Consider the following 22,946-nt stretch of genomic DNA (forward strand, 5'->3'; position numbering starts at 1 on the left):
TGTCTATCATTTATTCCCCTACCAGTGCTTTCTTTGTGAATCCATTGAGCAGCATTAACTAAATTTGATGATAGGCACAGAATTTTCCAAAGAGATCAAGTAAAATTACATGGAGGGCTGAGTAAAGATAAAAGGCTTGAATTAAGCAGCCCAGTGAAAGAGGGCCACAGTTTTAAGCTTAGTGTTTACCTCTCGTGTTTGACCTTAACGCTGGTGGGTTTGCTGGCAGTTAGCCCTGGGGAAGGTTTTAAACTAAGACAGGGGAGATTTAGTTTAGATGCTAGGAGGAAGTTTTTCACTCAGAGGGTGGTGAGGCACTGGAACAGGTTGCCCAAGGAGGCTGTGGATGCCCCATCCCTGCAGGCTGGATGTGACTCTTGGCAGCCTGGTCTGCTGGTTGGTGACCCTGCAAACAGCAGGGAGTGAAACTAGATGATCACTGTGGTCCTTTTCAACTCAGGCCATTCTATGAGTCTGTGATACAAGGTGGCATTCTGCAGCCATAGGGAACTGACTGATCCTCAGGTGGAGCTGAGCAGTCTGAGTGCTCACTCTGAAAGCAAGCTGGATTGTCTTTCCCGAGGGACGTCATCCCCAAACCACACATCCACAAATGCTGCTGGAGCAGCAGCAATCTGCAATAGGTAGAATATTAAATCAAAGCAAGTGATGCCATTACCTTCCTGCAACTCACCTGCCCCATTTCTTCCACAGAACCTGCAGTGGGCCCGTGATGTGCTGCTGGGCAGCGGCGTGCCCTGGCAGCAGCTGAAGCACATGCCTGCACAGGGCCTCTTCTGCGAGAGGAACAAGACCAATTTCTTCAATGTAAGTCTACTGTTGATAAACATATCCTTAATTTCTCAGCTATCGTTTTAACACCTGTTTCTCATTTGAAAGACTTCTGAAAGGATGGTGATGTAAAATTTGGGAAAGGCGTGTTAAATGAGCCACGTAATTAGTGAACAGAAAGGCAGAACTGTAGAATAGAGGTTTCTGCTGGGGTTTCTCCTCGTGGAGGGAAACATATGAGAGGGTTTGTTTCTGATGAGCTTGAATATATTGGGAGGTGTCAGCACTTCTGTTACACATCATTTACCATGTACTTTGTGGCTGAGAACTCTCTAAAAATTATAATTCTATTAATTGTAATTATCCTCTTGTTTACTCTTTCTCAAATGACTTTTAGTTCTCAAGTTCAACAAGTAGTGCCAGTTGCTCTCAGAAATCTCAGGAGCTGGAAGGAGCTCTTTTATTCTGCGTTTATATTTTAGCTCAGAAAAAGAACATTTCCAAGCCACACAGCCCAGCAGCAGTGCTGTCTTATAGAAGGTCCCTGTATATGTGGTATATTTTAGTCCACATGGTGGTCTCTGCTTCTCTGGGTAACGTAGGAAATCATACTTATGAGACTTCTACGTGCACTTGTGTATCAAATTCCCTGCTGCAACTGAGGCCCAATGCACTGCTGTTGTCTTCAGTATCTGTGGCTTCTCTGTGCTGTGTTCTAGTTTTTTGTGCTCTTTTGTGATAGGATTCTGTAACTGTTCTGTGGCTTGTGGTGTGTGGGAAGGACCTAGAAATGTTCTGTTTGTTTCTGGACTATGATGTGGTTTCTTGTGATTGAAGTGACAGAATTTTGCCTGTGCATACCCATGCAGTGCTATAGCCTAGCTTGATTTTGATTCATCTGAAATTTATTTCCACTTTATACTTGTTGACATCTATCTTCATCTTTGCTGTATGTTGTTAGTTAGCACCTCTGCACAAACTTCTTGGTAAGTGCTTTCCTCTGATTACAGTCCCTCAGCTGGGCTGAACAACTAAGGGATATTGACAGCAGTTCAAAATGATATCCTGGATTTATCTGAATAATGTCATTCTGGAAAAAAAATTTCATTAACAACTATTGCCAGCCTGATAGGATGTGGACCAAACAGCTGTGGCCCGACTGATGACTGCATGGTGTTGTCCTTCAGTATCTGCTTGCATTCTCTCTAAGAATCCTGCACTCTGATTAGCACTTGACATCTGTGAATATCCATCTCCAGCCCAGCTGACCAAGTATTCTTGTAGATGTTCATGAAATTATTCATCATTCTTAAAGTCACGTGTGAGTTTTGCATGATCGTGGCTGACTTGTTCGTCATCACAGCGTTAAGTGTCAAGAATGTATTTTCATGTTTGAGGAATGGGGAATTCAGTACTAGGTGCATGTTTTCCATTGTTATTTTATAGGGCAATCATTCTTTACTCCCCATATTGTATTTTTATACTCTGAAAGATGAAAAATGCTAGGATTGAGAAACACTTTGAAATAAAGGATAGTTTTCAATGAAAGATATATGCTAGCCTGGTGCAATGTACCAGCAACACTGGTAGAAAAGTGAGGAAATAAGTCACAGTGATGGCCTCAGCTTGGACATAGGTCAGTGTTAGCCCCAAGTTTTGCATTGAAAATGTTGCAGTCAGGTGTGAGACATTTCTCACTGGGGACTCGAGTTCTGCAGTGTGGCTCTGCTGTGGTGACAGCATAACCAGGGATGGCCGGCACAGCCTGTGGGGGTCCTGGTGAATTGGTGCTAACATCCTGATTACTCCTCCAGGCATGCAGGTTACTCTTGCTGTTAACAGATACCATATACGTAATGAGCTTAGCATGATTAAATATTTTGGTGATCTCATTTTCTACTATCTGTATTTTCAAAATCCTCTTCAAGCAGTGCTCTGTGTAGAACATGTGGCAGTAATCCAGTACAGATGACACAAACATAGCACAGTGAGAAAATCCAGATCTGAGAGAGAAATGGCAACAAGTACACATGAAAAAAACTGTTAATGTCATCTGACATTCCAGAATGGGGCAAACCTAAATCTGTGAGCAACTTGGAAAGAAAAACCTTTCTGGGAACTTGTCTGGGTTAAACCTCAACTAGCTCGTTCCCATGCAGAGCTCCTAGGCTGGCAGTGTAAGCAAAGCACGAGTGCTGCACCATCTGGGTCAGTGCTCAGAGTGCAGACCTGTGTGCCATCCACCACAGGCAGATGGTGGTACGGCCCACTGGCCCCGCTGATGTCTTCGCTCACAGACTCAGGTGATAAAACAAGAACTCCAAAGACTGCTACACAAGTAAGCAGTCACATAATCTCAGAAATGAAATGGCTAACCTAAGCTTATGAATGCCTTCCCTGAGGTATTTTGAACAGAAACACTTCATGTAGGATGTCTGTTTGCTTCCATATAACGAGTTTGGTTTTGGTTTTGAGAACTCTTTAGGTTTCATGCTACAAAAGAATTAAGCGAATATTTGGGTGGCTTTCTGAATATAATTTATCACAGCAATACCATATCCTATACTTTATTGGAGCCAGTAGCAATAGTGTTTTTAGTCTCTTGACCAGACACAGATTCAGGGTTGTTGAAATTACAGCTGGCTTGTTTTTACAAGTACAAACAATAATGCGCAAGAGAAAGCTAAGCAGCTCGAAGACGAGCAGGGACTGTGCCAGCCTGCTGCTCCCAGACATTTTATAAATCATGCATACTCCTAGTAGAATTATTTATGAAATGTTTATGAGAGCACTGTATGAAAAGAAATAAACATGGGGCAAACTGTCTCCCGTTCACTTTTACTGCAGGACTGCGCGTCCGACTGTGTGTCAGTCTGTTGTCCAATTTGTTGGCTGTCACTCAGCTGCGACTCAAATCTCTTCATTTTTGCTGTCTTTAGAATGAACAAAAAAGACACATTTGCTTAGCCTGATTTCCTCTTATTTGACATATTAGGAGATACCAGGATGTGCAGAACTGGCCTTTTTATATGTTTCAAGCAGAGCATGCTCATTGCATCACTGTACCTGTTGCTTCCCAAATGAAGGAGAACAGCCCCAAAGCTCTAGGATTGGTGCAGTGATGACTGCAGTTAGGCTTGCAGGAGTTTTAGCAGTGTTTCAGGAGTCTTTTTTGTTTGACCACTTGCACTTTTCTCCATAACCTCTGTGTCAGGGTTCACTCCAGCTTTCCACTTCTTTGTGGGTGTAAATATGCAGGAAAACTTAGAGGGCTCCAGAATGGTTTCTATAGTAACTAAATTAGAAATTAATTCATCGGGGAAAAACAAAAACCTAAAAACCACCATAACATTGCTTTATATAGCAGGGCACATTTTTATTTATTCAGATTTTGTGCTGTCATTAATAAAACAAAGTGAAACTTCATGCACAGATGATGAGTATTCATCAGTCTGTGTGTGGGTGGTGATTGTGGAAGAAGCATTTTGATGGCTGAGCTCAGTGTCTAACTTCTCCATATGGCTTAATACACTGGAGTTGTATTTTCCTGGCACATTTTCCCGTAATAAAGATCTTGATTTCCAATTTTGGTAGCTGTTCTCCTCATAAGTAAATATATGAAAACTCTGCATGCACACGTTCTATATAGTGCAGACATTCATGTACATGAAGTCTTGCAAGGCTGCAAACTGTTAAGGGTATTGTTCTATTTTTAATTCCAAAAGAGATGTGGTATGTTTATTCTCTGCTGCATCCCCAAAGCTCTTCACTCTGTGGTCTGAATAAGCAGGGTCACACAAAGGCAGCATCACCCACTGGAGCCCCCAGCTGAGACAGCAGTGATTTCCTTCAGCTTGCCTGTGTTCATACTGGGTGCAAGCAGGCACTGCCAACAGACCTCTGATGTACAGACCTGTGAGATCTGGGCACCAAGCAGCTGAAGGATGAGTGCTGCAGGTTTCTAGTGGCAGTTCTCTTAACAAGAGGGTGATAACCAGTGCATACTTGGTTGCTTTCCTCAAATAGCTGGTTCTTTCCCTAGCTGTGTTTCCGATTCTGAAAGCTACATCTCAATCTTTCCAGAGGAGAATGATTCTGAAAAGGAGAGCAAACAGCAAGGGCTGACTGTGTTTTGGGGCTCTGTACAACTGGAGCTAGATGGGTGAATTTGAGACATAGGAAATGAAGGCTGTGATGAAGTCTCCAGTGTAAAATCGTAGGGGAAAAGTTCGTCAGCATTGTTGGAGGGGGAAGCTGGGAATTTGTATCACAGAAGTTTCACTGTATGCCTCAGTTGGTTTTATATCTTCCCTTAGGCACATTACTGATCACTGTCAGGACATGGCACTCAGTATGTGGGATTTTCTTTTGAGCTGATACAGACCTTTTATTTTTCTCCCAGCTCCTGAAGTATCACCTCAGCATTAATGACTTCCATAACTTGAATTAAAACGCAACATTTGCTACAGCATTTTAATGTCTGTTGGCCGTGTGATGTGGTAGAGAAAACTGGATGTGTATCACTGAAGGGAAGAATGAAATCTGTTAGGATGGTCTCCATTATGAAACAAAGTCTGTTGGGTATTCCAGGCTTTTGTTCTATCCAGCCTGTTTGCTACTGGTGTTAACCCAAAGAAATCCCAAGTGCTCTCCAGGGCCAAGAGTAGCTTGACTGTAGCCTGTTTGTTTGGAAAAGCCTGAAACTAGAGGCAATATCAGCCCAAGGTTGCTCTCCTATAACTTCAGCTGCTCTGCTTTTCTTTCTGTCCCTGGCTGCTGATAGATCTGGGTTACTCTTCTCCTGCTCATCAGTTGTGCGTGTCTTTTCAGTTGACAAATGTGCTCCCAGCTCCGAGACATCTGCTGCATGGAAAGAGTTTCCTAAGAGAAATAGTGCCATTTGAATGAGGGGAGGAAGGGGAAGAACTCAAAGAAGTTTACTGTGAATCTGTGTGAGCTGAGGTTCTGCCTCAGCACGGTTGGAGCTGGTATTCAGTCGTGTATGGGGGTCCAAGAGAACTAATGGGAGTATTAGAGCTTGCTCATTGGTTGCAATTTAGAAGAAAAAAAAGAAAAAAGGTTGGTCTTTTTAGCACTTCTGTTTGCATGAAAATGAGAATGAGAGGATGCCAAATCAACTTAAAAAAAAAAAAAACAAAACAAAACTCAAGTGACATCCCAGAAATCACAAGGGCTTTGGCTGTTCAGTTTTGCTCTTTTTGCTTTTGAGAGTTTCGGATGCCATTTTTATGCAGCTAACAGGTAACAGAAATCATAAAGGACTCAAAATACTTGTAGGGCTCATTAAAAATAAACTTTTGATTCTGGCAGCTAGATAACACTTTAAATTATTAGAGTTAGTAGCATTTAATTGGTGGCACACAAAATTGTGTCTAGAAAAGATGGCCTCCACCACTGACTCTGAACTTCTGTGCAGCTGGATAAAACAAAATAATGACAGCGGACAGTCATCAGTCTCACGTATTCATGCTTTGTAATGTGGCAGATAGAGCTATCTGGTTAGAGGATGGTTAAGTCCCCACCTGCTTGAAAAGACATAATCCTTCCAGGAGACGGCCTGTTCCATCTATAAAATGTCTGTGTTCTCACTGCAGGCCCCAGCAGAGACCCTTACAAAGAGCTTACTATTAGTACAAGTTCAGTCGATGCAAATTCTTACTGTCGGCTTTCTACTGACTATAAGGCGTTCAGCTGTGCAGTTCAGTACAAGACGTGCACATCTTGTTCATCTGCCAGGAGAGCCAGCTCCTCGCTGAAATGGTTGACAGGGTGGGAAGGAGGAGTGTCAGCAGTGCCCTGCCATGCTGTTAGGAGCCCCTGTGCTGCAGGGAAGCTTTGCTGTGTGAGTCGGGGCTGTGCAGGTCACCCAGCAGCCCTCCTCAAGGCGAGACAAGGGTTGACCTTGCTGTTCTGCACTGGGGATGTGTTGGAGCTAATGTGCTGCCTGCCCAGCTTGCTGCCTCTGAAATTTTAACAAGTGTTTCATTGCTTTTCCTACGTTCCTGCCTAATGTCATTACAAAGCTATTGTTCTTCAGCTGTGTGAGGAAACCATTTCTGGTGTGGGTGAAGAGATATTTGCGTGGAAAGCTTCTCAGGAATAAATAACCCCATCAGGAATCCCTTCTGAACCAAATGATTCATAATCCCGTGACTTAATTTGTAAACAAAATCAGCTGTATAAGGCAGTTATTTTGTGATTGTGGCATCTGAAGCACTGCAGAGTGAAACCAAATCAGTGTTTTCCTATCCATTGCTCCTTGATGTTGGTCCTATTTGGTTTTTGTTGATTTGCTCAATCTTCCTTCAAATATCACCTGTGTGGAGCAATACCATGGCACAGAGCTGGGTGCTTAATTCTGAGCAGCAGTCCGTGAGCAGTGCACCACAGGGCAGAGGAGCTCATCTGTGATCACAGGTGGGCATCCTGCAGGCGCAGAAAGGTATGTCTGCATTGGTTAAATGCAACTCACATCTGTGAGATTATTTTTGCATTAAATCACCAAGTCTAGAAAATTTTTAAATGAAAATTAGATTTTGTATAATTTGGTTAATTAAGACACATAATGAGGTGACACTAACTTTTCTGAAGCTGTGACTGAAATTCAATTTGTGAGGTGGGTGTGTGGAAGAGAATCACTGTTTTCTCTCACTCTTTGTTACATTTGCTGATATTGTTGTCTGTATCTGAAGCAGACAGAATGTTTGTACGTAGATAAGGCAGCTTTTAGAGAATCTACTTGTTTTAGTCAAATAAGCATAGTAATTTCCATTATTTTTGTCATCCAGTAGAGCACATAGCTTCCACTGGGGGAAGGGAGAGTGGAGGAAGCACTGATGTTCACTGCCCCTCTAATGAGAGCTAAGGTGGCGTGATTTCTTTTCTGATAGCTGTTGTTCTTCCAGTAACCAGCCAGTCTCCTTTGTTCTCCCTTTTTTTTTCCACTTGTAATGTTAACATAACTCTGCAACTGTACTCATATACGTCTTGTCCAGATTTTCTAATGTTTAAACTGGAAGAATGCTTTTAGTTCACTACAAACGAATCTGATTGTGCTGTCTCTTGCTTGCTTTTCTGTGTGCTCTTTCTCTCATGCAATCTTAATGCCAACTCTGAAAACAAAGGTAAGCAAGGAGTTAACCGAGCAAGTGAAACATTTGTAGTGATTGGATTAAGACCAGAAACCGGGCAAGCAATGAAATCTTAAAGATGCCTATAAAAAGCTAGATAACTTTTTAACCTCTGCCCAACATGTTATTTACAGTTCTTCACTCCATCCTCTTGGAAAAACAGAACTCATCAGTGAAAAATGTCCATCGTTCGCAAAGTTTTCTGCCTCAGTATATACACACTGTTCTTTCTGGCTGGCTTTGCAGGCTTTCAAGGCCCAGCGAGTAAAGATGCCAATAAATCTAAATCCCTGGAGATCCAAGCACGGCGTTTTAAACTGTCGTTTGTGCCAGTGGATATTAAACAGCTTTCCCCCTCCCCCCCCCCCCCCCCCACCCCATTGCTTCCCTAGGAAAAGTTTCTTCTTTAGTTGTTATAGATACATTTTTAGACAAAAGACAAATACCAGTAAAAAAAAGTGAAGCTGTTTTTTTATAGAAGAGCAATTGTTGTGGAGGTTGCAGCATGTTACGGGACATAAAGCAGTTTTAAATCTGGATCTTAAAAGGTTTAACAGCAACCATTTTACCCTGTCTGAACAGCGTTTGGATGGTGCTGGTTGGCTTGGAGAATACCGTGTGATGAGTGTCCTTTTACAAATGTGCAGTGAATAAATCCATTAGCCATCTGCTAGCTGTGTATCAGGTATGAATGGAGAAGTAACCTTTAGACATTTAACCACTGAACAGGGTTAGTTTTAAAATTAAGTTCTTAAAAGCGAAATAACAAAAGCCACCTATAGGCTGTGACTGAAAGCTTTCATGTGTCCCTGTAGTCACAATGTGCAAAGTTCACACAGGCGTGTTGAAAATTGTGTGTGTGTGTCTGAAGTCACATCTTGTCTTTAAAAACCTCTCCCCTGGCTCTAAAACTGATAGCAATTCTCTGGGGAATGGAAATTTTATGTATGTATGGCTAGAATCAAAACCTCAGGGTTGTTTTCTGGAAGACTTCTTTCTGACATGAAGCTGTGAGTGTTGCATCCAAGGTGAACTGTGCTTTTTTACTCTGTTTTTAATGAGATGTTTCTGCCAGTTGTGTGTTGTGAGGACCTTGTGGCATTAATCAATGCAGTTTTCTCTACTACTTCTATATCCTTCACTTTGGGAATGTTTCCAGGACTGCTGTTGAGGTAGATGTCAGTTCTGTATCTGCTCATCCCTCCCATGTTCCAGATATGGCAGTGAGATCTTCATTGCTGTATCCTGGCTGTGCAAAGAGACCAACCTTACTCTGAAAATTAAAGGAGCCAAAGGGCAGTCAGTGAATGCCAAAACACGTGCAGCAGATGTACAGCACACACTGCCTTCCCAAAACCCTGCCACATTTGGATGCTGTGCCACAGGTGGTTTCAACTGACCTGGCATTGTGACTGATGACAACTTGCATCGCAATGAATAGCGACAGTAATTTTATTTTATTAAAGCAGCGTATGTCGTGAGAAAAATTCCTGGAGTTACAGTTCTCAGCAGAAGGATCTGAGTGTTTTGGTATTTTTCATGGATATGTGTTGCCTCAGTGCAGAAGTGAAAGCAGGAGAATGTGGGATGAGAGCAGTGATACAAGTCTGTGCGTACATCTGTGCAAGTGGAACGTATTTCTAGATACATCCTGCTGTATCCATTAATTTAAAAGTCTTTAATTGGCAAAACTAAAAAAGTTAAGATGGAGGTGAGGAGATAAGATGGCAGATGATGATAGGTGAGAATACGTGCTGCTGTTATGTGGATGAGCCGTTTTTGAGATGCCTGCAGTGTCACTGTGGGGCTCAGATGAAGATGCTGAAGCAGGAGTTATCTTCATAACAGTGCTCCATCTTTGGCAAATCTCCTAATGGTAGGAGAGTAAAAATGCTGAATATTGTACAGTGTATTACTGCTTCAGCCTCCTCGGCTCTTGTGGAGGAGGTTGGATTTCCTGGCATAATATGAGCACTTCTTGGAGTTTGCATGATAGCTAATAGGTGAAACCTGGAGCACTGACAAGCACTGCTTAAACAAGGGGTCGTGGTGCTGAGCACCTGAGTGTCATACGGGAGGGGAGGTTCCTATCGGAGCTCAGGTGAGAAGCAGTGCATTCCCAGGAGCTTTCTGAGCTTTGCTCATCTCACTGCACACACTTCACCTTCTGCCAGTTGGATTACTTGTGTCCTGTCAGTAAACAGCTTCATGAATTTGGCTTTTACTAGGCTGGTTGATTTTTCGGTAGCTTAGAGGAAGCAAAGCACAGAAGTAGCACAGACCTTTCTCTTGAAGCACTTTGTAGGAGCTATTCAGAATGAATGGCTAATTTTGCCTGCTGTTTGGCTTGCAGACAGAATAAAAATCAGAAACTGAAAATTCCTACCAAGTCATTTTCAATTTAAAACCTTATCACTTCAGAACTGCTCCCTGTGTGTATTCTCAAAGTGTACCAGCACTTAAACTGTGATCTACTGCTTAGCAGACTGGAACTAGTGTGAGTCATTAAATTAATGGTGTTTTCTTAAGTATTCAGAGGATTGAGATAATTTAATGAGCTTGTTATAACAGCTGAAATGATTTCTGTTTACACATACCTACTTTGTTCCCCCTGACAGACTGCACTAAGAGTTTAAGAGCACGTGCTGGTTTTTCTGCCTTGGTGGCTGTTTGTTTTTCAAATCAATGTGTAACCATCAGATGCAGTATTTGAGGGTCACTGGGCTCCACTTACTCCTGTGCTACTGACTGAAGTATTTCCTGTGGGAAACGCTTGGACAAACCTCATGGTGTGATGGGTGTGCTGTCAGGCTTCAGTTTCTGTTCAGCTCACCTGTGGAGAAGTGCGTGACTGTCCCAAACTCTGTGACACCTTAAGACCATCTTAACTTGCTTAATTTAGTACAAATTTTGTTTATGCTTTGTTTGTGTAACACAGCTAGCAGCAGATTCAGTGTTAAAAGACATGAATAGAATCACAACCAGGTTTTAAAAAGGCTTTAAAAACGCGCTGGACTACAGGCTAGTATAAGGCTAAAATGAAGATGGGACTTCAGTGTGAATGTAGTACAGTGCATTTTCTTTGTCACTTAGGGGAAAATATTCTATGGGAACATAAAATAAAAAGGTACAAAGTATGAGAAAATGACAAAAATAGAAATTAATGATAGGTAGGTGTGGTTTTGCTTTGTTTTTCTTCTATCAGAGTTGATAGGAACAAAAAGTTGAGCAACTCTGGCTTAAGGATAAAGGAAGATTTAGGAACAATTGCAGTTCTCATATCCTTAGACTTCTAACTCAAGCACAGACATGCAGCTTTTAAACCAGGTAGATTCATTTCCAAACATAGCTTTAAGCAGCCCTACTCCTAAGTCATGCTGCAATAACACAGGTATTTTATTTTTAAAGGGTAACCAACAAACACTGTTTAAAATTGAAAATTTTGCAAGCTCCTGTGTTAAAAAGAACTGCAACAAAAAACCCTCCAGAGCTTTCAGTGATTGGCTTTACTATCCCAAACTGCTTTCAAATTAGGAGTAGTGTTTGATTGGCACCTAAAGCTAGAAAGAGGCTTTCTCTTCAACACCAAGCAGAGTTTCTGCAGGCAGTAAATTCTTGTCCTACAGGGATTAAACAGGAACAACAGCAAAAGGACTTCCTGAATTTCACTCTGCATGTGTGTGCATGGCTGTGTGTGTTTTAGGGGAAGGGACAGTTATGATGTTGAAAAACAAGCAGATTTTTTAAGAGGGGGAAAAAAATTTATTTGCAAATTATTAATTGGTGAATATTGGAAATATTGCACTGCTGTAGAGTCTGCTTAGAAATCAGTTCTGGGCACAGTGCTACTGTGGCACTGTAGATAGGTGACCCATTCCCAAGATCACCCATTTGCTGGGTTGCTGTGTCACTCTTTTCAATATGTCACTCTTCTCCCTCCAAAATCTGACAATCCTTTGCTTGCTTTGTTGTGAATAATTGAGCCAGAACAACACTTCCTGTCTCTGTATGTTCTCAGATCAATAAGGTAAAGCAAAGCAAAGCGCCTTTTTTTCCTGAAAACTTCCATCTGAGGGGATCTCCAGGGGCAGCCTGGAGCTGACATAATGAAAGGCCCACCAGGAGACGAGTCTACATCAGAACTGTATAAGTATGCAGACAGCAAGGTGACACACTACAGTTTTCTGTTCTTAATCTCCTTTTGATTTCTCTTACTGCTGTTGCTGCCTTCTGACACATTCCGCTCTTATTTTTCCATGCGCATTTATTCTTTCTTCTTGCCCCTTTAACAAGAGTTTAAATGTAGGACAAATAATTTGGTAGTTGAATGTTATTTTACTTTTTTTTTCTTTGTCTGGAGACAAAACAACAAATGGTCCATACGAAATTAGCAAAAGTTTTGTTTGCAAGGGGAGTTTCTAGTAGTTCTGTAAGTTTGTCAGATAGAGTATAAATGACACAGGACCAGCTGAAACATGATTTCACAGTGAAAGTTGTGGTTTTCAAGAAAGAGTAGTAAATGTCAGAAACGATTCAGTTACCCTTACCCACTGAGTACTGAAAGTGCACAAGTTTTGAGCAGACACAAGTCTCCTGAGAGCCCAGAAGAGCCCAGATTTGGCACTTGCTGGTCTATATTCCTCTTTCAGATTCAAAGGAAAGTAAAAGGACTCCAAAACAAAACTCCAGAACTCCTCATAAACTTGTATATAAACAGCAGAACATCTCTGGATAATAAAATTGGTGTATTTTAAAGGAAAAAATGAAATACAGCTTTTTCTCCTCCCTCCTTTTCTCTCTCCAAAACCTCTTCCAGCTACCTGCTGCCCACCCTGTGGTTTAACTTCAGTGCAGGTGCATCTCTGTTTTCAGCATCAGCAGCTAAGTCTCTTCCCTGCAGAAGTGATCTCCTTACAGCAGTCCCAGCACTGCTAGAAAAAGGAAATTGCCCTGTAAAATAATTACATCCTACCATAACACTTGTTGCTCTGGATTAAAGTGGGTTTTCCAGGCAAATATTCTGGTCTGATAGCTATTGTTATTTGCTTGCAAGAAGATTAAAAAAAATCTGAATGAAAGGAAGCAAATACTGCTGCTGAAGGAAGAATGCTTTCTGTTTCCTGCAGGAGTTTAATTGTCATGGGAGCTTGAGATTACCTTCCTCTCTATGCAGGGCGAGGGGGGAAAAAGCCATCTCTAAGTGAAAACAATATCTTACTTCCTTTAAAAGAAGACGTGGAAACAGAGTTCGTGCTGGGATTTACGGTGTCTATCCTCTGAAGAACATCACTTAGAATGAAACAATTTCAAATATGTATATTGACCTTAACACACTCATATGCTGTGTTTGCACGGAAAGCCTGCATGGAAAGCCAGCATCCTTATCTCTGCAGTGCAGAGAGGTCTGGAATATTTCTGAGCATTTATTATTCATCTCAGAGCACTTCACGAAATCCCAGTGTGAGAGTTAAAAATGCTTATAAGTGGAAAATCCCTTTCTGGCTTGTCTGGTTCGGAGTGTTGTGGCATTGGAAAGCATGTGCTAGAGTTCACAACCCAGTGGGTGATTCCAGCTGAGATATTCCTCAGTCTTGCTTTGGTTGCTATCGATTTAAAGATACAGCTTTCTAAAAATGCATCGGATGACCTAAGCCTTCTAAGGAAACACTGCAGTATAAATGGGTCGCTTTTTAATGGTCTGCAATTGTGCTCTGCCATCCTCCTTTCCCCTCAAAAATAACTAAGTGTGTTTAAGACACAGTCGTTCAGGATTAACAATTACACCTCGAATGATTGCTCCTTCTTGAAGACTATCTGCTGAACTGCAAGTAATCATTACGAGCGTTTATTCTTAAAAGGACAAATGTTAAGTCATCTTGTTGACTCTGGGCATGTTTCAAGTTTCCTGTAATTGCTCTGCCAGTGTTTCCCCATCCATTCTTCCTTGCCAAAACGCATAAAGCCATGTTGTTTCATTCTTGTATCACCCAAATTAAACATAAAAAGCAGGTGATGTTAGCTGTTTATGCAGCCCTCATTTGCACAGTGTCTCCCAAGTCATTAAGCAATTAAGAAAATATCATCTCATCTTTCACCCCTCATCAGCCTGAAGCCTTGAATAGCATGTCCCAAATTCTGCGCTGTGTAAAAAATAATTAATGAAAAGGCCTTTGATATTACATAGTGCTGTGTGTGAACCAAGGATGTGGGCGTGATGGTGCCAGCCATCTTCTGCAGCAGCCATTTCACCAGCCAGCCCGGCACAGGCGGCAGCAGGAGCACAGCCATGCAAGGAAGAGCTGTAGCTTCAGGTCATGTTAGGGCTGTGCTCCAGCCACTGAGGCTGTGCTGACATGAGCACCCACTGTTAAATCCCTGCTTGTAAACACCACGTACACAGCTTTATCCGCTTCTTGCTACTGGATTTATGGCATCTCTTTCCTTCTAGGTTTAGAAGGTGCAAGTCCCATCGGATGTTGCTGGTTTCCATAGGTACAGGGAACTGATGCCTTTCTATTTTATATGTTAGGTAACAGTTAGAGTGTTCTCCCTTGGTAACACCATAAGTTATGCACACACGTGTCCAAATAGTGCACAATGGACCCTGCTAGCTGGGTGTGTGAGGTAGGAGCATGCAGTGCAAACCTAGAGAATGTATGGTGATCAATAAAAATGATTCTTTAAGAAATCATGGAATGGTTTGAGCTGGAGGGAGACTCCCAAAGGCTTGTCTGGCCCTACAGGACACCCACAGCTCCAGCAGTGCTCACAGCACCATCCCCTGACCGTGGCTGCCTGCAGGAATGGGGCACCACCAGCTCTCTGGGCACCCTGTGCAGTGCCTCACTGCCCTCGGCGTGAACAACTTCCTTATATCCATTCTAAATCTCCCCTCTTTTTTTTTTTGGACCCCCCCCCCCCCCCAGAAATGGGTAACTGTTGCAGTTGGATTTTTGCAGAATTGAAGAACACCCAATCCTTCCAAGCTCCTAAGAGACCAGCTTGCTTCCTTGATTCAAGTTGGTAATGGACCTCTAAAATAAGTCTTTCCGTACAAAAGCAACAGCGAATCAGCCCTATCTATCACACTGAGTGACATTAAACAGATTTTGCTCATTTGTAAGGCAGTTTGAAACCTGGAAACTAAGTCTTACAATCCCTGTTTTATCTTTTATCATCATCTAAAGGTGTCTTCTTGCTGCTTTTCATGGTACCAGGGCAGATGAAGAGAAGTAATTAAAAAATCCAGTTCTTACATTGCCGTGTTTATGGCCCAAAGGCATTTTACCTGCTTGGAATTTTTATGACTGATTTCCAATCCGGTGCACACTCGCTCCCTGGGCGATTAACTTCAAGCATTTTCAGTTGCTTTTAATTCCAGGTAATACAAGGTAATACAACAAGCACTTAATTTGCACTAATACATGACAGTACATAGGGAAGGAGAGAGGAGAGGAGCTGTGCTGCTATAGTGTGGAACAACTGAGCGGATTAAAACCCGCGGGTCAAAAAGAAAGCCTATTGGCATTGGTACTTAGCAAGTATTCATTTCGGGTCTGAAAGTTCTGTATTTAAAACATAAATTTGTACGGGGGGCGGCGGGTCGTGCCAGGGTGTGAGACACGGGCAGAGACAGGAGAAAGTGGGGGGGGGAGAAGAAGAAATAAATCAATAAGCGCGGCAGCAGGAAATCTGAGGTATGCGGTTTCCAGAGGTCGGCCTCCCTCCGGTGCGAGAGGAAGTGCGAGCCGAGCGCCGAGGCGGGCGCAGCGGGGCCGGGCCTGAGGGCAGGTGGGGGGGGCGGGGGCGGGGGCGGCGCGGAGCCGGGCGGGGGGGGGGAACGGGCGGGGCGGGGCGGGCGCGGGGCCGCCGGGGAAGTTCGGCGGAGCGAGGCTGGGCCGCCGCCGGGCATGGTGAGTGCGGGGGCGGCCCCGCGGCCGTGGGAAGCGGCCGCCCCGTGCGGGGGGGAGGGGGCGGCCAAGGGAAAGTTCCCCTCCGTCCGCTCCGCGGGGAGCGCGGCTGCGCGCCGTGCCCGTGCGGGGCCGAGAGCCCCCTGAGGTGTGCGGAGCGGCCGAGCCGTCATCCGAGGCCGGAGGGAATCCCCGGGGCTCCGCGGTGCGGCTCCGCTGCGGGAGAAGCGGACGGGAATGGGGAGCGGAGCGGCCGAGCGAAGTGCGGGCGGGGAGACGCGCGGGTGAGGGACCGTGTGACCGCGGGGTTGGGGGTCCGTCGGTCTGTGAACGCCTCGGCTGTCCGCTCAGCCCAGAGGCAGGCTTTCCCCGCAGCCCTGCCGAGCCGCTGCTCCGTGCGCCGGAGTGGTGGGAGTCTAAGAGGATTCCCACGGCATTAGCGGTTCGTTGGGACCGGTCAGCTTTGTCTCGTCACATGCTTATAATTTTAGATCGCGTGTCTTAATTGCAGCGAACGCTGGTGTGCACGCCGCCCTGCCGCACGCTGCTTGCAGCGTTGGCTCTGGCAGCTCTGTGGTTCGGGTTTTTAATTCGCTGCAGCGTGTGTTTGTTTGTGCAGAGGCAGATTTCGGTGTCAGCCGGGGGATATTTTGCAGGGAGCAGATTTCGGAATTGCAGCCTACGCTGGGGAGGCTCTCCTTTCCCTGGGAGAGCAGATCCTGGAGCTGCAGGATGTGTGTATTGCAATGCGGTCAGGCTGACATCCTGAAATCCCAGGTATTCGGATCGGTTTCGTTAAAATGACTTCTGTGTGTTTTTAGCATCTGTTTGAGAATCTGAAATACTCTGAATGCTGAGGCCTTTCTCCTCCTTCTCAGTAATTATCCCGGCTGTCCTCAACCAAATCATTGCTGCCTCATGCTATCCCTGAAATCAAACACCAGCAGGCTGTGCTCTGTTCTGCCGAGCTCCCCCAGCACTGCTGTGCCTTATGCCGGGCTCAGCCGCTGGGATACCGCTGCTGGTTGAATACGGAAGATCTGTGCGTGCTGCGATTTGCATTATTGTAAATGGGGTAATTGAATTACAGCCTCTCAGCCACGACTTGTTCCTCCGGTGCTATCAGCGGTCAGCCAGTGCCAATGGGGTGCTGGGCAGGAGCAGCTGAATGCTTGCTTGGGTCTGACGTTTCCACCAGCTCTATCATTGGATAAGAAAGCTACTTCTTTTAACGTAAATTTGCCAAGGGAGTCTCTGAAAGCAAGACGACGTTAGATGCTAACCTAAAAAATAAAGGTAAAATGCTGTATAACTGAGTTAATGAATTTAACTTTTATTACATGAATTTCTCTATCAGAAGAGAGGCTATATTCTGAGGTTAGGGAAACTATATTCTGAGGTTAGCAATGGGTGCATAACAGTAAGAGAATTTTTTGCCTTTTATAGCCGTCGGGAGTCGCTCAGAGCCTCCACTTGCTAGACAGAGGAGGGAAGTGTTCTACGGTGCTGCTGTAGCAGGGGAAGAAGAGGTGATGAAATGTGGTACCTGTCAGCTCCTTCATTTGAGGGGCTTAATTGGCGAGGATGAAATTTGCCAACTCAGATAGAGCTCCAGTGGATTGAGAGGAGCATGCGTTCCCCAGGACCTGACGCCCTTTTACCACCTCAGATGTCTTGTTCTGATTCCTAATCACTCGCATACAGTATTTTTAATCACCTATTTCAAATAAGTTGCTTCCTGCCTTCAGCTTTAGCTCACAGTCTGAAATCCAAGATGTGTACTTCTGTCATTCCTATGTCAGAATGAAACCTTAGGCAGAGCTGTGAACTAAGTCAAGTACTTGCAAATGTGCGTCTCTATAAAGCTGGCATTTAAAGAACAGGAATAGGGAACTCCAGTCAGATCTTAAGGGATTTTGATTAGAGATTAAAAGGCTTTTTAACTGGCTTCTGCTGTGATTTTACCTCTGTTGGATCATTGGAGGAGTTTAAATGTTTGTTCAATTCAGCTCTGTGTTCCTTTTATTCTTCTCAACACCAGTGAAAGGTGCAGATATTTCTCTGTGCTTCTGGGTTGCGTGGACATTCCAGGACACCGCTCTGCATTGCACACGTGCTATTCCTGTTGCTTTCCAGTAAGCATTTTAGAGATTGATGGCTAACAATGAACTGCTGAGTACTGATACTAATATGGTATTTTTTTCTCATTGATAGCACTTGCTTATTTTCATGGTATTAAAAATATTGATAAGTCTTCATTACATTCCACTTCACAGTTCTCTTATACTTTTGTGAATCATTTCACAGCCTCTTCTGTGGAATTTATTAACTTCCTGTAATCTCATCTTAGCCCTACATAAGCTACAAACCCCCCACCTGTTGCTCAGAAGCTACTAAGCATGAGTTTGTGATCATAACTAAGATTTGATGTGATGTTGCTAGTACCAAGCCAGAGGTACTCACTACAGCTGCAAATCAGCATGTCACCTCTTAATGACAGCGTGCCTTGTTCTCAACCAAGTTCAGTATGTATCATACATCAGGTCCCTTGAGGTTTGTGTTGCATCGCTTTGTTCTTCAGAGGTGGAAGGACGCATTTCTTTTCATATTTACCAGGTTGGTTGTAAGAAGCTTTGCCCAAAAGGTTACTGAGAAATGTGCTCCTTCTAAAAGTCCTCATGGTATCCCACAGTTTAGGTGTGTATGAGATAAGGGAACTCGCATATCTGAACAGTGCAGACCTTTTGACTCCTGTTCCTTCAAGCTCAAAGATCTACTAGAGCAGAATCCACTCCTGCCATGTTTGTGTGGTTTGGTGCTGAGAACCAAAAAAAGGACATACCTGAAGTGCTTTTTCTCTGCTGCTAACCTGAGACCCTCCAGCTTCTGATAAACTGCTGAGTTTATCTTGTCCACTTATTTGTAAAGCATACAGGTGGATGATGGTATTTTTTCTAGGTATGGTGTAAGTGTGTTGAAGTATTTTTCAAAGGCTCAGATTTTGATGCTTCTTATCTTGCTATTTTTGCATGTCGTTACACAGAAGAGAGTCTAAAATCTGAGAGCCTCTTGCTGTCAGTGCAGGAATCGTGGATGTCAGCTGTGGGGCAGGAGCTAAGAGTTCTGTTTGCTCCTGAGGCAAGGACAGGAGAAAGAAGATCTACCAAAACGTGCACATTTTTATGCCAACCAAAGTTGAAGGACTTGTTGACTCAGAACTTTGTTTGAAAAGCTCAAAATCCATTAAGTCTTGTATGTGGGGACAACCTCACTATTAAAACGATAGTCTCCTATGTTTTGGGTGCTGGGTAACCCCTGTACGAGGAGGGGTGCAGTGTTTCTCAGTGCAGTGTTTCAGCAAGAAGCTCAGAACAACTCATAATTCTACATTAACAATGTGCTGAGTCTCAATAATTAGCATAGCACTTCTTACTATGAAGCTCTTGTTGTCATTTTGCTTGTAGCATCTTATATAATGACCTTAATGTTAGAAGTGAACTGGTCTAAGCAGCTTGAAGAAAGGTACCTGTGAGAAAGGAGGGCAAAACTCAGCATTTTTCCTTTGCTGCACACATCTGCCCACCTTGACAATTAGCTGATGTTCTTGTGACAAATCTGTTGTCTTTTGCTTGTAGCAGCTGCTTTGCTCCTGGTGGATTTGGAGATTCCTCAGATTGTGTCGTTGAACATCTGGCCAGTGTTTAACTTTCTTTTCCGTTTGAGCACTGTTACTCTCACAGCAGCAGAAAGGCTTTTGGAGGCCAAGACATTTGAGATTTGGCACCTGAATTTAAACTCTTCTGTCCCTGGATTATATTGCTGGGTATTCCTAATACTGATTTCTAACATCTTCTGTCTCTAATCTTTCTTTTTACCTATGATTGGTTGTGCTGTACTATTCTTGCATTCATTTTAGGCAGGAGTGTAGTTAGAATAATGTTAGTAATATCACATGCCAAGTTCTCAGGACTGTGGTAGTCTCACGATCCTTGTCCATCTCTTGCCTTGCAAATGGGGAATTGCCAGCTTTTCCCAGCCTTATGCTAGCCCCAGTTCTCTTTCTGGTTTTGTAGCACCTCCCCTGGTGATAAGAATGAATGGGGATTTGATCATGCCAGCATGCCAGTAATGTCAGTCAGAACCACCTGTAGATGTTCCACTTGAGGTCTGTCTCCCCTAATGTTTGTTATCTTTTGACTTGCTCATCCAGGCTTTCTTTCCACATAGGGGAGAGTGGTTTCCAGACTGTAGCTCATCTTGTCCCAGGGCAGAGCCTGCGGCTCAGGTGAGCCACCCTCCAAATGCCCTTTTCTCTGTAAAAGTTTTCTAGATAATATCACAGAATGTACGTGTGTATGTCGTGGGCATCTGAAATGGAATAAATCCCACGTGCTGTCAGAACATGAGGGTTTTGTAATGTGTGCAGGGGATTAAAGCAGGAGCTGCACCAAGTTTTGGGGGATGAGTTGTGTGATTGCAGAGCTCTGAGCCAGTGCAGCTGTGTCTCTTGTTGAATGAGATGGCACCTTCAGAACAGGTGTTGAGAGAGCAGTCTGTTGTGCCTTTTTATTCTCTTCTCTGTATTCCTTCTCATTGCAGTTATGGAGCAGAATGGATGCTTTCTTTTTGCATCTGTTGGGGTGTGTGTGTGTCTGCCTGTAGACATCATTGTGCAATCAGATGGTATGCAGGAAACACTGCACTGAAATCTCTTCAAGCTTCCTGAACAAGCAAGCTAAAACCTCGAGATTCTGCCTGGCGGGGGCCTAAATGCAGTGCTTTGCAGAGGCTATCAGTACCCCTGCTGCTGTTGGACAGATTCCACCTGAGCTTGTAACTCAGCATCTTAACAAAGCACTTTGGTTTTAGCTAATTGCTTCCTCAGCGAGGAATTGGCTCCCTTCCCCTGCCTCTCAGATGATCGCATCCCTGACTTGTGCTCACACCTTCAGTGTGCTTTTGTGGGGTTACACCAATTTACAGTGAAAACTCCTAGAATTACATTTTGTGGGGAGAAATGAGGGGTGAAAATGGTCCATTGCATTATTTTTTTTTTATCAGCCTATGATAACTGGAGCATGTGGAGCATCTTCATTTATCACTGTTTTCCAGGCTGCTAAATTCATGCTGCAGGATCCCACAGTTCTTCCAGAAAGCATACATAGAGCATCATAGTCTAGATTTCTAGACTGTTAAAATGTCATTTATTGGTTATTATACTGGTTTTTTTAAATATGCTGTTGCTGTGCAGTGCGAACAAACTAAGCCAGCCAAGAGGAATGCTCCCTGAGTGCTCTGTGAAGTGTGCAAGATCTGAGTTCAGCCCTGCGGGTTGCTCACTGAAGGCAGAAGCTCCTTTTTCCTCTTGGTGGTGCAGTTCTCTTCAGCTAATAATAATGTTGTGAATGTAACTGCTTTGATTTCTTAGTATCTTTTTCTCACCTGCGTTCTTATTCGCAGAAGTGGAATTGTTCCACTACGTTCTTTGTAACAATGAAGAAAGAAAAGTAATGAATTATCTGTACAAAGTAGGAAAAACTCGAATCAGGTGACAAAGCAAAATGATAAGCAAGATGGGAGCATGCTAAGATGGGGTGGGGGAAAGTTGGTGTAGTAATTTGCTAAACGAGGTGGGGAGGAGCTTTTGATGGTTACACTCAGAGCTAGCAGGAAGTCGTGAGAGTTGCTGAGCAAACACACACAAGAAGTTGAGCAGTAAATAAATAAAGCAATGCTTGCAGGGAGGAGCAGGGATATTCTGCATTGAAGGGCTGTACTGTGCTTTCTTAGCTGAGAAGAGCCACATTTAGAGTTGTGTGTGTTGAAACCGTTCATTTTGAACTGTCTTCCTTTTCAAGTCCTCAATGCAGGGTCTGATGTTGACCTAGAAAGCAGGGAAGGGATGACACAGGACAGCTAGTATTACTCCACTGTGGTATGTTTAACCCTGGAGTACAACGGGTTTATAAAAATATACATGGTTAGGGAAGTATGGGCTTTGTGGGGGTTTTGCAGTTATGCTTAGTTCACCTTCAGATTTTAGGACACTGTAGGGTTTTTTTTATGAGTTGGTGGCTTCTCTGGATCATTTTGTCTGGTTGGTTTGTTGGCTTTGTCATATTTTATAACAATATTAAAAAATATGAATTAGATTTGCTTTTAGTAAAATGCCTTTTCTTAATAGGACGTTACTCAGACTGATGAGTTTTGGTCAGAAAAGTGTTTGGTTTTGCTTTGGTTACCTACAGGCAGCAGCAGTAGAACTGTGGTGGTATCTTCTGCAGCTTGCACTTCTGGGGGCCTTGTAATAAATTGGGAATTAAGTCCGAAGTGGTGGGAGATGTTTCTATGCAGCAATACTCACCTTATGCATTTGCTTGTTTTATGTGGATTTGATCATCTGAGGCGTGACAACTGTTGCTTCATTTCACTGGCAGAAATCATGCAGTGCTGAGAGAGTAAAGTTTGACCTCTGCCTAGAAAATGGCTCACTCTGAAACATGGCAGTCATCTGCAAGGATGTTTGGGGTTTGCTGAGAACTGTCAGCGTTTCCTCTGCATTCCTAAACTCCAGGGAATCCCCTCCCTTCAAGTTCTGAAGCAAGCAGTGTGGAGGAATAACGAGCACTTCCTTCCTTGCTATTTTCAGTGGCTGAACTAGAAAGTACTGCTTTTGCTCTAGCTCCTGCTTACAGAGCTCTGCACAGTGTGCTTCTCTTCTTACCCTCCTCGAGTCTGGAGTTCTTGTACGTGTGGCAGTCGTGCAGTAAGTTCTGAGCCGAATAAAATCAGCTAGGTGTCATGGGTAATGTTGTATGCTGAGTTCAGCATTCAGCTTCACATTCAGTGTAAAGTTCAATACGAAGTTGTTTCAGAATTTTCACTTATGAAAAATCCCAGATTTATTGTTCTTAGCAGCATGTATTGGGTTCACTTCTCTCGCCCCTCGGGAGCTTGTTTAGCTTAGGGAGGCGTGGAAAGCAGCTTGATGTTTTGGATCTTGAGAGGCACTCTGGAGTTGTTGGAAGTGTCTGTCGCTCCTTCCTCCAGTTCCATGTAAACAACCGTGCTGGCTGTTGCAGAAGGGAGGAGA

The 22,946-nt window shown here is 43.7% G+C and overlaps 1 protein-coding gene across 1 annotated transcript in view; it reads left to right on the top strand.

Moving 5' to 3' along the window:
- Nucleotides 1–22,946, top strand: part of CABIN1 (calcineurin binding protein 1) — a gene marked incomplete at both ends in the record, with an annotated part of 92,348 nt that overhangs the window by 36,475 nt on the left and 32,927 nt on the right. Inside the window, one exon of the mRNA XM_079543682.1 lies at nucleotides 715–828. Within this exon, the coding sequence (XP_079399808.1) occupies nucleotides 715–828 (114 nt within the window). The remainder of the gene's footprint in view (nucleotides 1–714; nucleotides 829–22,946) is intronic.

The sequence above is a fragment of the Tetrao urogallus genome (genome assembly GCF_951394365.1).
Source record: "Tetrao urogallus genome assembly, chromosome: 17".
Classification (NCBI taxonomy): Eukaryota; Metazoa; Chordata; class Aves; order Galliformes; family Phasianidae; genus Tetrao; species Tetrao urogallus.